The sequence below is a fragment of the Chiloscyllium plagiosum genome, unplaced genomic scaffold (genome assembly GCF_037043375.1).
Source record: "Chiloscyllium plagiosum isolate Xiang-an unplaced genomic scaffold, Cpla_swu_hap1 HiC_scaffold_20, whole genome shotgun sequence".
In the NCBI taxonomy this organism is placed as follows: domain Eukaryota; kingdom Metazoa; phylum Chordata; class Chondrichthyes; order Orectolobiformes; family Hemiscylliidae; genus Chiloscyllium; species Chiloscyllium plagiosum.
This window is the reverse complement of record NW_028270158.1, coordinates 10,042,679-10,055,286: the sequence shown is the minus strand read 5'-3', so window position 1 is coordinate 10,055,286 and position 12,608 is coordinate 10,042,679. Positions and strand designations below refer to the sequence as shown.

Sequence of the window (12,608 nt, the reverse complement as noted above, 5' to 3'; positions counted from 1 at the left end):
TAGAGGAACAACTGGATGAAGAACAGCAGTATCTTAGTTAATTGGAAGACAGTGAGTAAGCAGGGATGCCTGGAGCAGGTCATATCTAGCCCAAGGGTTTGTAGACAAAGGTGCTTTCATACACATCTGGAGAATCAAAAAGTACAGCAGGGCCAAAATCTGATGGATTGTGGTACCATCTTTATCGATGGCCTTGAAAATAACTTTACACCCTGTATGTTTTCACCTCCTACATACCTACATCTTCAAGTGTGCAGCAGCATTGAGCAGACCACCAATTCCTCTTAAACAGAGGCAGTCGCTTTGGTCCAACTCGTCTAGACTGACTAAGTATCCCAAACTGAACTAGTCCCATTTGCCGGCATTTGGCCCATTATCCTCTAAACCTTTCCTTCCCATGTACCCAGCCAAATGTCTTTTAAATGTTGTAATTGTACCTCTTCTAGCACAGTAGTTCATTGCTGCCTTACAATGCCTGGGATCTGGGTTCAATCCTAACCTCAGGCAAACATTTGTGTGGAGTTTGCATGTTCTCTGTGGGATTCCTCCCAAAAGTGTGCAGGTTTAGTGGATTGGCCAAGCTAAATTGCCCATTGTATTCAGGGATTAGGTGCAGGCTAAGTGGGTTAGACAAGGGCAATGTGGGATTGAAGGAATGGGGTGGGTCTGGGTGGGATGCTCTTCAGAGGGTCAGTATGGCCTGAATGGCTTGTTCCCACACTGTAGGGATTCCACCATTTCCTCTAGCAGCTCATTCTATACACACACCACACTCTGTGTGGAAAAAGTTGCTCCTCAGGTCCCTTTTAAATCTTTCCCCTCTCACCTTAAACCTATACTCTCTAGTTTTGGATTCTCTTACTGTTGGAAAAGGACATTTGCTATTCACCCTATCTATGCCCCTCGTGATTTTATAAACCTCTATAATGTCATCCCTCAGCATCCAGCATGATTTCATTTCAGATGACTGAACTCACGTCTTTAAACACTGAAGTCCTCAGCCTGTAGTGCTTTTCTTTATCAAAAAATGCCTTATTCTGTGCTCCCTACCAGCTACTCCTCCCATTATCTTCATCCCAACTGGTACAGAGTTACTGTTGTTCAGTCTGGGGGCCATTGAGTTGGCCAATGACTCCTAGCTGCCTGAACCCAAGAAGACACAGTTGCAGGTGGCATCACTTTAACCTCTGCTGGGTATTGACTGAGGGTGTCGTGCAGGGTCAAACACGCGGACATCCTGAGAATGAGCGACATGTACGTCCCACACCTGCTATCCCCAAGGGAATGGGGTGCAACATCGCCACCTATCTGTGGCAAAGCAAAGTACAGAAGATGAACATCTCTTGAAAGCTCCTACCCCTGTGTCTCATCAACGCCTCCAAGATAGACATCTGCCACTTCAATGCTTTTCTCTCTAAAGTGGAACACTCCAGCATCTACAAAGGCAATCATTTGAGACTGTCCACATCAAAGCACCCAAACATGGAATGATGCTGTAAGGGTGTGAGCACACTGTCCCTGGAGATGGCCATTCTATTCTAAGCTGCAAAACTCTACTCTATTTGTGGAGCCACTACTTGGGTTTTCCTTCGTATGTCCAGGCCTGGAGGAGCAACCCCATGGCAAATTCTCCTCCAATTGTTCGAATAAGGCCAGCAGTCAATACCGAACCCAAGAGAACACCTCACACACCAGCAAGGTCTCTCTCAGGCAGGTCCTGCCACTACGATCAACCTTTGTGCTGTAGTGCTCAAGGCATCATTCTGTACAGATCACTCTAGCCCTCTCCCTCATGTCAATCTCTGTGCTGTTGCATGGGTGGGATGGGGTGCATGACTGTGCCTGCTAAGGAAGATTATCCATCTCCGAGGAACTGGCTGTCTAGAGGAAAGAGAAAAGGGACAATAGTTACGTTGGCATTTGGAAGCTACAGAGTTGCAGAAGACACAGGTATTCTCAATGTAAATTAATGTGTTGAAACTGATTCAATGCTGCATGCACTTTTCCAGGGCTTCATGAAAGAGAGGCAAGTCACTATCAGAGACACTGTTCAGTGAAATTTCTGGCATCAAAATGCCCCTGCCACACACTCTGTCTGGGTCACAGATATCTATAAGTCACTGCTACAGGATCATGAAAACAATTGGTCCTATTCTAATCCTTCCCCTAAAGCTTTTTCATTTCTCTTGCAGAGAGACAGTCAGAGGCATAGTGAGAGGTCAATAAGAAAGAGAACACAGAGATGAGCAGATGTGCACAGGAATGAGAGGTAAACAAGATGAAGTGCAGCTGAATGAGCTGTACGTTTGCAGATTGTGAAGTTGGGAATGATTCAGGGTTGGAGCTCATGACTGTAGATTAGTGAGAGAGGAAAAAATGTTATTCACAATCGATATGGAGGAAGAGAGGGACATGTGAGCATCTCTAAGTAATGAGAGGGCATATTGCTTGGTTGGCTCTAGATGAGAGTCAAGTGGCCGTCTGGAAAGAGAGAGAAAGACCCTTGAAATGTCACACCTATAGATGCAATTGGAAGTTCCAACAATAAAGGGGGAAAAGTCAAGTCGCAATAGACTGGGCTGTGATTTTTTGTGACTACAAAGATAGTAGAGGTGATGACCATCCCTCATCAATAGCATGCCACTTTGTGTTTTTCTCTTTGAAGAATACACAAGGACAGAGGTTAAAAAGCTAGTTTCAGTTTTACTGGAGTGCACTAATGGGACTAAATGGTCTTATATGTACCAGTTTGTGGTTGAGTGTCAGCATGCTGTGAAGAACTATCCCCTAGTCACCCTGGTGTTGGATTCAGAGAGACTCTCTCTCACCCTGAATGCTGGAATTCTGTCAAGGTCGAAATGAATCAGGACAAGAGAACCTCAACCAACCTACAAAATAAAAATCCTGAAATGATCAATTATTAACATCAAAGCTATCAGTGCAGCGCCATTGCAACTGCCATAACATGCAACTGCCCATTCTTCATGACCAATTCAGAGACAGTTGCGTAATTCTAAACACTTATTTCTTTTTGGACTCACCTCCCATTTCTAATCTGTATTGTGTTATTAATTCTTCTCACGTAGTTATCAATAAATTTACTCTTCATATTGGTTTTAAAACAGCCAGGTTAAATTGGCTCCATCAAAATTAATTTGGGTTTGGGAGAGGGAAGGGATGTGGTTTTAAATTAACCTTGTTGCAACCAATTTGTCGGGGTTGGGGGCGGGGGGGGGGGGGGGGGGAGTGGGGGGGGGGGGGGGGGGAGGAGATGGTGGTGGTGGCAGGGTGGTGGTGAATAAAGAAGGGGAGGAAGTTTATTTCCTCCTCACCCAGGAATTTAATTTTTTGGAGAATCCATCAGGCACCATAACAAATTGGGAAATCTCACCTGGGTGTAACTGTTGGATGGTGAACAATGGTGGGGAATTATTACCATAGATTGGAGGAAAGTGTGAAGGACTGCTGTCAAATGATATGGACAGCATAGGGAATAAATAAAGAGTAATACTCACTCTTGTCCCTCCTGTAGGTCACTGATCTATTTCCTCCAGGTCCTGGGAATGACAGTCTTGGAACTCATGACCACTGAATTCTCTCCTTGCGGATACAGTGTTTGGCAACCATCTAGGAAACTCTTTCTTGGGCACATGTCCCCACAGAGGCTTCTGAGGGCCTGGGTCAGTGACGCAATTCAAAGAAAGATCTTTCTCCAGCACCTTGGAAATGAAATGAGCCACAAGGGAAGTAACCCCTCTTGAAGAGACGCGTTCCTACTTTAAATAGACTGGCTGATCTGTGGGAACGGTCTCGCCGGAAGTGGATATATTCCTGGTCAAGTCAGTTCAATGAGAAACTTGGCAAACACATTATCGAGAAGTCTCAGAGTTAAAATATCCTGGGCCTGTTTTTGGTTGCAGATCACCCACCCAAGCACTGGAAATAGAACTGAGAAAACGAAAGTATTGTTGGAATATGTGCCCTAAACATTTGACTGCAGCAAGACTTGTTTCAGTATCCCTCGTGCTAGTTTCATACTGGGTCTGTGCCAGTTCTCTCAGCAACATTATTTCCAAAATGCTCCTGTGTAGACAGCAGCTTAGTCTAATCGATTTTAAAATAATTATAACTTTTTAAATTATAATTAAAAGTAAATATTTTATAATAAAATAGAAAAACATTTCAGCCAGCCACGAGTAAATGTTTAGTGTATTATTTATTGTGAATCTCTTTCTTTTCACTCTCTGGCCACTGCAAAACAACTCAAGACCACCTGGTTAACATTCAAGGATGTAGAATCCCTACAGCATGGAAACAGGCCCTATGGCCCAAAACGTCTACACCAACCCTCTGAAGAATATCTCATCCAGACCCATGCCCCTACCTTCACCCTCCACAAACGCACCTAACCTACACACCCCTGAATACTATGGGCAATTTAGCATGGCCAATTCACCTGACCTGCACATCTTTTGGTTGTGGGAGAAAACCGGAGCACCCGAAGGAAACCCACGCAGACACGGGGAGAATGAGCAAACTCCACACAGACAGTTGCCCGAGTCTGGAATCAAACCTGGGTCCCTGGTGCTGTGAGGCAGTAGTGCTAACCACTGAGCCACCGTGCCACTCAGGGGTTGGGATCTTGAACATTGTCCCTTTTCTGGACAGCAATTTACTCTACAAGTGGCCCACAAAATGGGAGGTTAAGCTGTAGAAAATTGGAAGGTTAGTCTGGATTACTGAGATTGCAGGGGGATGATATTACCACAGGGTGCTGGAGATCGGTAATAACAAGGATATTGATGTCTCACCTCAAGTCCTGCGTCAGTGATCGTCGATCTTTTCAAGCTCACTGACCTCACACCTTTTTTGGACAGAGGGTAGTTGTCTATAAACTCACAGATGTCCAGATCAGAGACTCCAATCAGGCAGAAAGAATCAAAGCCACGGATGGCGAATCCTTGCAGGTTGACAAACTCCTTTTCTCCATTGAGAAGGATATTGTACAACTCCTTTGCATGGAGAATGGGTGTGATGCCTTCCCAGAACTTGACCTGATACAAGACCTTTCTCCATACTTTACAGACCTGCGCCAAAATACATCTTTCGCATGAGGAAAAGTACCAGAAGAGTCGGTTGATGATCTTCTCATCCAATATAGGCAATTGTCCTTCCATTGAAGACAGTGACAGTTTTCGTTTGGACCCTGATGGCTGGCATGTACTTTGCAAGATCTTGTTAGAGTTTGGTTCCACCAGTGGAATCGTGTCAGTCAGTCCACACAGAGATGAGGAGGGTCCGTGTGCTGCCTGGGTTAGTGAAGCCAGTTCACTGTGGTTAGGTAGAGGTGGGGGGAGTACTGTTGGAATTGATGAGGACTGGCACAGTCGGTTTTTAGCGGCAGGGGTTCCTTTGGTGATACTGGCTGATCCTAATCCATTGGACTGGGCTGGAATCTTGACTAGTCCGTTCCTGGGCATGCAGGGAGGCTTGATGTCACTGGAGCTATGTGTAGACATTTCTCAAATTCACTGCAGGCAAATCAAGACCATAGATCAGTAATTAGAATGACAAACAATGTACATAAAAATGCAGAGATACTATAGCACAGAAACAAACTATGGCAGCCAGAACAAATTACATTTATCCTCCAAATTCCCATATCCCTTCAAATCCTTTTCCTTTTTCCATCTACCAACGTAATCTTTAATACAGACCTGGCTTCTGTCTTGACTGCTAAGTTTGGAAGTGAATTCCACAGACTCATAACTCACCGTGTAAAAAGGAATTTTACCTGTTCTCTGCTTCAAATATTCCACAGTCAGTCTTGAACCCACGCTCTTTCATTCTTGAACCCCGAGAATCAAGAATCGTCTATCAACTTGACACCTCGAGTCATCTAAACACTTCAATCGTATCACCTCGTATTTTAAAACGCTTTCACGAGAAAGGTCCCGTTTCTCATTTTTTTTTAATATTTGTAGTTCCTCATTCCAAGCAGCATCACAGTGAATCAGCACTGTACTCTCCCTAAGGCATTAAAATTCTTGCTGCAGTGTGGCAGACTCAATGGTAAACACAATGAGGTCTTGTAAGCCTCAACAGTGACTTACGCCTCTTACACTCTATACATCTTGAGATAAAACATAAAATTCCATTAACTTCCATTAAAAGATTGATCAAACTAAACAACTGCCACTACTGATCTGTGACCCTTTTCTGACCTGGGGAACTTTTACACCTAATAGGATGAGGCTGAATTTTAATGTTTGGGCCTACTCTAAGCAGGAGTTGACAGCAAACAGGGTGGGTTTCACCAGGGTTCTTTAACACAACCAAGGCCTTAGCATCCTAAGTATTGATTTCCTGATAATTGGAGCTACATGAGTGACTATACACACCTGACTGGAGGGATAGATTGACTCCTTTGTTAAGGAAGAGGGACAACCCCACTGACAGATGTAGGAATTCTGTCCCCAGATCTTTGGGGCATCTGTGGGGAACTGTTGTTCCCAGCTGATAAGCATGTTAAGGTCAAGCAAGTGTGGCTGGAAGCAACTGAGAAGCAGGAGTGTAGGCCCTGAGTTATGGGTACGAAGCCACCTGAGACTCCCTAGTTCACTGAGGCAGACATTCCCCATTCAATTGCCAAGCTCCTCACTGTAAATTCCCAGCCTTCTCCAGCTCCATTCATTCCTGTCTCAAGACACTTTCCAGTAGACCAGCTACGTCTTACACTCACCTTTATTTTATTGCCATCGCACACTCTATCCTTCGCAGTTACCTCCCATAAAACGTCCTTCAAAACATTCTCCATTAAAGAATGGGAGGGAATCTAATTGAGGTCATAAGATGCTAAAGGGGATTGACAAAGTGGATGGAGAGTGGATATTTCCTCATTTTGGGACAGTATAGAACAAGAGGTTTTGGCTAAGGGGTGACAAATCTAAGGGGTGATTGAGGTAAGGACGAATTATCGCTCTCGAAGGGTCATGAATCTGTGGAATTCACTACCCCCAGAATGCAGTGGACTGGGACATTAGGTAAATTTAAGGAGGAGGTAGGCAGATTTTCTAAATTCATATTAGGTTGAAGGGTTTTGGAGAGAGGGCAAGAACGTAGGGTTGAAGCCGAGATGAGGTTAGCCATGATCATATTAAATGGCGGAGCAGGCTCAAAGGACTGAATGGCCGACTCCTGCTCCTCGCTCTCATATTCTTATGTTCTATTTCTTGCACACATAGAGGGCAGAACATTGAAGAAAAGGAATGATCTGGGGGGGGCGGGGTGACCCTCCAGTCATTGCCCCTCTGAGTGGTAGAGAGAGTGTTTATTGGCTGAGCGTTGGAATGCAAGGAATTGCAAGTGGCCTCCCAGACACTCGGTGACAGAATTAGCACAGGAGCCTCCAGGTTCTGCTTGGTTAGACGTTGATGCTGGACCTCAGCCACTGATTGAGAGCAGCAGCAGGAATTACGTGGCATTTTACCAGCCTTTCCAAAGGCAGTGCACATATTCCGAGAGATATGGTTCAACTCTCAGGCGAAGAAAGCAACAGTGTGCCCCAAGTACTGCTGGAGGGGTAACACCCTATTGGCGCAATAGGAAAAGGAGCATTAAGATTTTCAGGTTTCATCAGGGGAAATCAATTGGGTGTTTTTGTAAGTTTGTCAATAGTTCTGCACCATTCATAAAGGAGATAAGGGTGTCGCAGGCAATTATTGCCCATCCCCAGTTCTCCTTGAACTTATGAGTTCTCGAGGCCAGTTTAGAGTCACACTGTGGGTCTGGAGTCACATCTAGGCCCAACCGAGTAAGGGCATTAATGAATCAAATAGATGTAGAAATCCCACAGTGTGGAAACAGGCCATTTGGCCCAACAAGTCCACACAGAGAGCATCGCACCCAGACTCACCTCCACCTCCGCCTATCTCTGTAACCCTGCATTTCCAGTGGATAATCCACCTTAACTTAGGTGTTCCTGAACACTATGGGCAATGCACCTAACCTGTACATCTTTGGACTGTGAGAGGAAACCAGAGCACTTGGAGGAAATGCACACACACACTGGGAGAATATGCAAACTCCACACAGAGAGTTACCCAAAGCTGGAATTGATAACAGGTCCCTGGCACCGTGAGACAGCAATGCTAACCACTGAGTCACCCTGGTTTTACATCACTCAGCAGTGGTTGTAGCTTTTAGTTCCAGATTTTTATTGATTTCAAATTTCGCCATTTGGTTTTTAAATCTGTGTCCCCAGAAATTTAAACTAAAATTAAAATACTGATGATGTTGGACATGTGTAACAAAAATAGAAAATGTTGGAGAAACTGGGACACCCGCACCAACCAACCCCACCGCCCTGTGGCCAAACACTTCAACTCCCCCTCCCACTGCACTGTGGACGTACAGGTCCTGGGCCTCCTCCATCACCACTCCCTTACCACCCAAAACCTGGAGGAAGAATGCTTCATCTTCTGCCTTGGGACCCTCCAGCCCTATGGCTTTAATGTGGATTTCATCAGTTTCCTCATTTCCCCTCCCTCCCACCTCATCCCAGTTCCAACCTTCCAGCTCAGCACCGCCTTCATGACCTGTCCCACCTGTCCATCTTCCTTCCCACCTATCCACTCCACCCTCCTCTCTGCCCTATCACCATTACACCCACCTCCATCCACCTATTGTACTCTCAGCTACCTTGCCCCTTGCCCCACCACCCCTCTCCCATTTATCTCTCCACCCCTGAGGCTCCCAGCCTCATTCCTGATGAAGGGCTTTTGCCTGAAACATCGATTCTCCTGCTCCTCTTCAGAACTCCAGTTCAGAACACGCAACTCCTCAGAAGAAACTTCCCACCCCCATCAGTCAGATGGCCTCCTGACCCCATGATTGTGTTAACTTTTCGAGTCGATATTCTTCAGAAATGAAGAACTTGAATTCTGGAGAAGAGTCACACTGGACTTTGAAATGTTAATTCTGCCAGACTCCTGTTGAATTTTTCCAGCATTTTTGGTTTTTATCAGATTGTCAGGCTGGGGTTCTGGAGTACTAGTCCAGTGTCATTACCACTGTGCCATTGCCTCCCACTCAGTATAGTTTTAATCTTCATTGCACTCTTGTCTCCATTGTTGCCACTAACCAGAACTACATCAACCTCAAGGTAAGAGGAAGATGAGCACTCGCTGACAGCTGAATTATTGACTGAAGGGCTGCGATTAGTTAAATTAATGGGGATTGCCCATTGAGTTCTGCACTGGTGTAATGTTTGACAGTGCAGAGTCTGATTAGTTGAATCATGCCTGTATGAAACTTTCCCAGGAAAATCTAGCAAGGAGGTGAGGGACCACGGGAACCTTGTCCACATCCAATTCCCTCCTTGTCCTGTTAGTGCTCCTCCTCTGATGATTCCATAAGACCATAAGATATAGGAGCAGAATTAGGCCATCCAGCCAATCAAGTCTGCTCTGTCACTCGATCATGGCTGATATGTTTCTTAACCCCATCCTCCTGCTTTCTCCCCATAACCCTTGATCCTTTTACCAAATAAGAATCTATCTGTCTCTGTCTTAAATGCACTCAATAACTTGGTCTGCGCTGCTTAACGTGGCAATGAGTTCCACAGATTCACCACCCTGTGGCTGAAAAAATTCCTCCTCATCTCAAAGCAGCTCTTCCTCAGCATGGGGGCGGCTCAGTGGTTAGCACTGTTGCCTCACAGCGCTAGAGACCAGGTTTGATTCCATCCTCAGGTGACTGACTGTCTGGAGTTTGCACATCCTCCCCGTGTCTGCGTGGGTTTCCTCCGGGTGCACCGGTTTCCTTCCGCTGTCCAAAGATGTGCAGGTCAGAGTGGATTGGCCATGCTAAATTGTCCATAGTGTCCAGGGAAGTACAGGCTGGGTGGATTAGTAATGGGACATGTAGGGTTACAGGGTTAGGGTTGGGGATGGATCGGGTGTGAAGCTCTGCAGAGAGTTGATGTGGGCCGAATGGCCTATTTGATATAGTCAAGATTCAGGTGAGACTAGTTCATTTGGGATTATGTTCGGCATGGACTGGTTGAACTGAGGGTCTGTTTCCGTGCTGTATGACTTGAGCAGTGAGATGCTCATTGGAAGGACTTGATTGGCTGAGTGGCCTGCTTCCACACTGTAGGGATCCATTGACTCCTGCCGCACCAGTCTTCTGTACAGATGTTGCACTGGGCGTGAGGTGTCACTATCAGTCTGGATACCTTTGCTGTTAAATTTGGAAACTCAGGTTCTGTCTGGTTACCTGCGCTGCATCTTCAGCACCCCAATGGCTTTCTCAGGGTCTGCCTTTTGGGCTCCATGTGGCTTCAATTATATTGTATCTGCTAAGCAGTAACAGGTTGTGTCAGCATCTCTTAGAGAGTGCTCCTTCCTTAAAAAAGTTCAATTGCTGATTCGTCATGGAAAGGCAAAAATCTGGGAAAGTCTTGATGAACAGGGAATGAGGACATCACAACAGATTTCTAGCTATCCCCGTGTAAACAATGATCTGCTGATGAGGCCATCCAGCATCGTCAACAGTAATGAATATATTTACTTTTATTCCCGTGGATCATTGATGGTGTGAAATCCCTCCGGACGGATGAATGTTGCAGATGAATCAAAAGGGACCTTGATCACACAGTCCCTGATTCTGTAGGCCCAATGGGATTTAGCTGGTGTGCCAACTCCAAGCTCCCCCTGTGTCTGATCAAGACTCAAATTGCACGGATGTGGCAACCCTCTCTAACATGGCATCGTCTGCCTGGTAGATTACAGATTGTTAAATGTCGCAGATGGCACCGGGGCAGGTGCTTGGAAGAAGCAGGAGCCAAGGAATTCAGGGGATGTGATGGCAGCTGGCAGTGCCTGCTCTCCAGTCCACTTGGCAGGAGGCTTGGTTCCAGGAGCTTCATCAATGACCTGCTTTCAGAGGCATCGGTCGTGCCTTGAAAGCGGATCGTCAGTCCCTGAGCTGGGTGCATTGGTTCTTGAAAGGTGCTTGTCTCCTTTGTTCGGTGCTGCAGATGGTAGCTGAGCAGAGGACAGCTGCTGTTGCTCGCTGCTGCTGCCATCCCCTGCCTTGGGTCATGTTGGTGGTGTAATAGCTCATTTCCCCAGCACAGGCACATGCCAAAACTGCTTCCATTTGGCTGTGAGGGGGCTGACAACTGACAGATGCCAATCAAAGGCAAAAAGGTCTCAGGCCAAATGGATGGCCTACGTTGTTTCAAAGCACCTTCAAAACAGAAGAAAGCAGACTCTGAGAACAGCTGCCTTTCATTAACAACCTGTTTGGCTGCTCCTTGAAATGCCTTAGCAAGCCCCTATGATCAAGAACATTGAGGGATAATCGATAAATGTCAGCTTTGCCGGCAACATCTGTATCCTTGGAAAGAATTTTTAACAAGGCAAAGACGTAACAGTCACATTCTGCATTTCACTGTCAAGTCCTGCTGCCCATTCACTTTCAAAGAATAAAATAGAATCCCTGCAGTGTGGAAACAGGCCCTTCGGCCCAACAACCTTCAAGTCCACACTGACCTTCTGTAGAGTAATCCACCCAGACCCATTCCTCTACATTGATCCCTGGCTAATACACCTGACCTACACATCCTTGAACACTATGGGCAATTCACCTAACCTGCACATCTTTGGACTGTGGGAGGAAACCAGAGCACCCAGAGCAAACGCACACAGACACGGGGGGAATGTGCAAACTCCACACAGACAGTCGCCTGAGGGTGGAATCAAACCTGGGTCCCTGGCGTTGTGAGGCAGCAGTGCTAATCACTGAGCCACCGTCTTTCAGTTGGCTGGGGAGACCTGGGCATTGGCATTTAAGAAACAAAGAGCGAGGGCAAAATGCAATTTATTGTCTTTTTGCATTTTGTAAATAACAGGCATCGTCCACACACTTTGAAATGCACAACAGTGAAATGCAGCTCTTACAGAGTGAGGGCCCATTTGCTCCATAGCTTCTTCCTTGTACAGGGTGATGGTTTCAATGCAGACATGTTTGTACCCTACCTTTGGCATGTATGGTGTGCCAACTTGGCTTGCAAGTAAATAAAACAAAGGAGAAGACTTAGCTGTGAAATGTGTGTCATTACCAACTGGCATAGGAGAGGTGAAGGGCCAAGAGTCTGGTACAGTAGAGGAAAGGTTTTTGTGCTATGGTAGTTAGGGAATAAATGTAACCATACAGTTAGAAGCATCCCTAAACTGAAGGCAGTGGTAAAAGTTGACCGTGAGAGTGCTGCTTTAAGAGAGTGAAGAATGTTTTGGTACCCAAGGGTAGAATTGAGATAAAAACAGGAGGTACCCATTGCCGTTAACTGGAATTGTTGAATGAAAGCAACATACTGCAGATGCTGGGAATCTGAAATAAACCCAGCGAATGCTGGAGAAACTCAGCAGGTTTGGGGCACCATCTATGGGGTGAGCGAGAAACAGAGTAAACGTTTCTGAAAAAGACCTGAATCGTTAACTCTGTTTCTCTCTCCACAGATGCTGCTGAACCAGCTGAGTTTCTCTAGAAACCTCTGTGTTCGCTTGGGCTAGCTGAATGTGTTTATGAAGTTCGGGAGCTGA

General features: G+C 45.9%; 1 protein-coding gene across 4 annotated transcripts in view; it reads right to left on the bottom strand.

Annotated features, from left to right (window-relative positions):
* Nucleotides 1-12,608, bottom strand: part of fbxl16 (F-box and leucine-rich repeat protein 16) — a 174,596-nt gene that overhangs the window by 116,623 nt on the left and 45,365 nt on the right. For 3 of the 4 annotated variants that reach the window (XM_087997659.1, XM_087997658.1, XM_043712050.2), the window contains exon 2: nt 4,812-5,531. In XM_087997659.1, coding sequence (XP_087853785.1) covers nt 4,812-5,519 — 708 coding nt within the window. In that variant the 5' untranslated portion in view covers nt 5,520-5,531. Of the gene's footprint in view, nt 1-4,811; nt 5,532-5,794; nt 5,926-12,608 lie in introns of those variants that run through there. The other variant, XM_043712051.2, reaches the window with a different exon arrangement.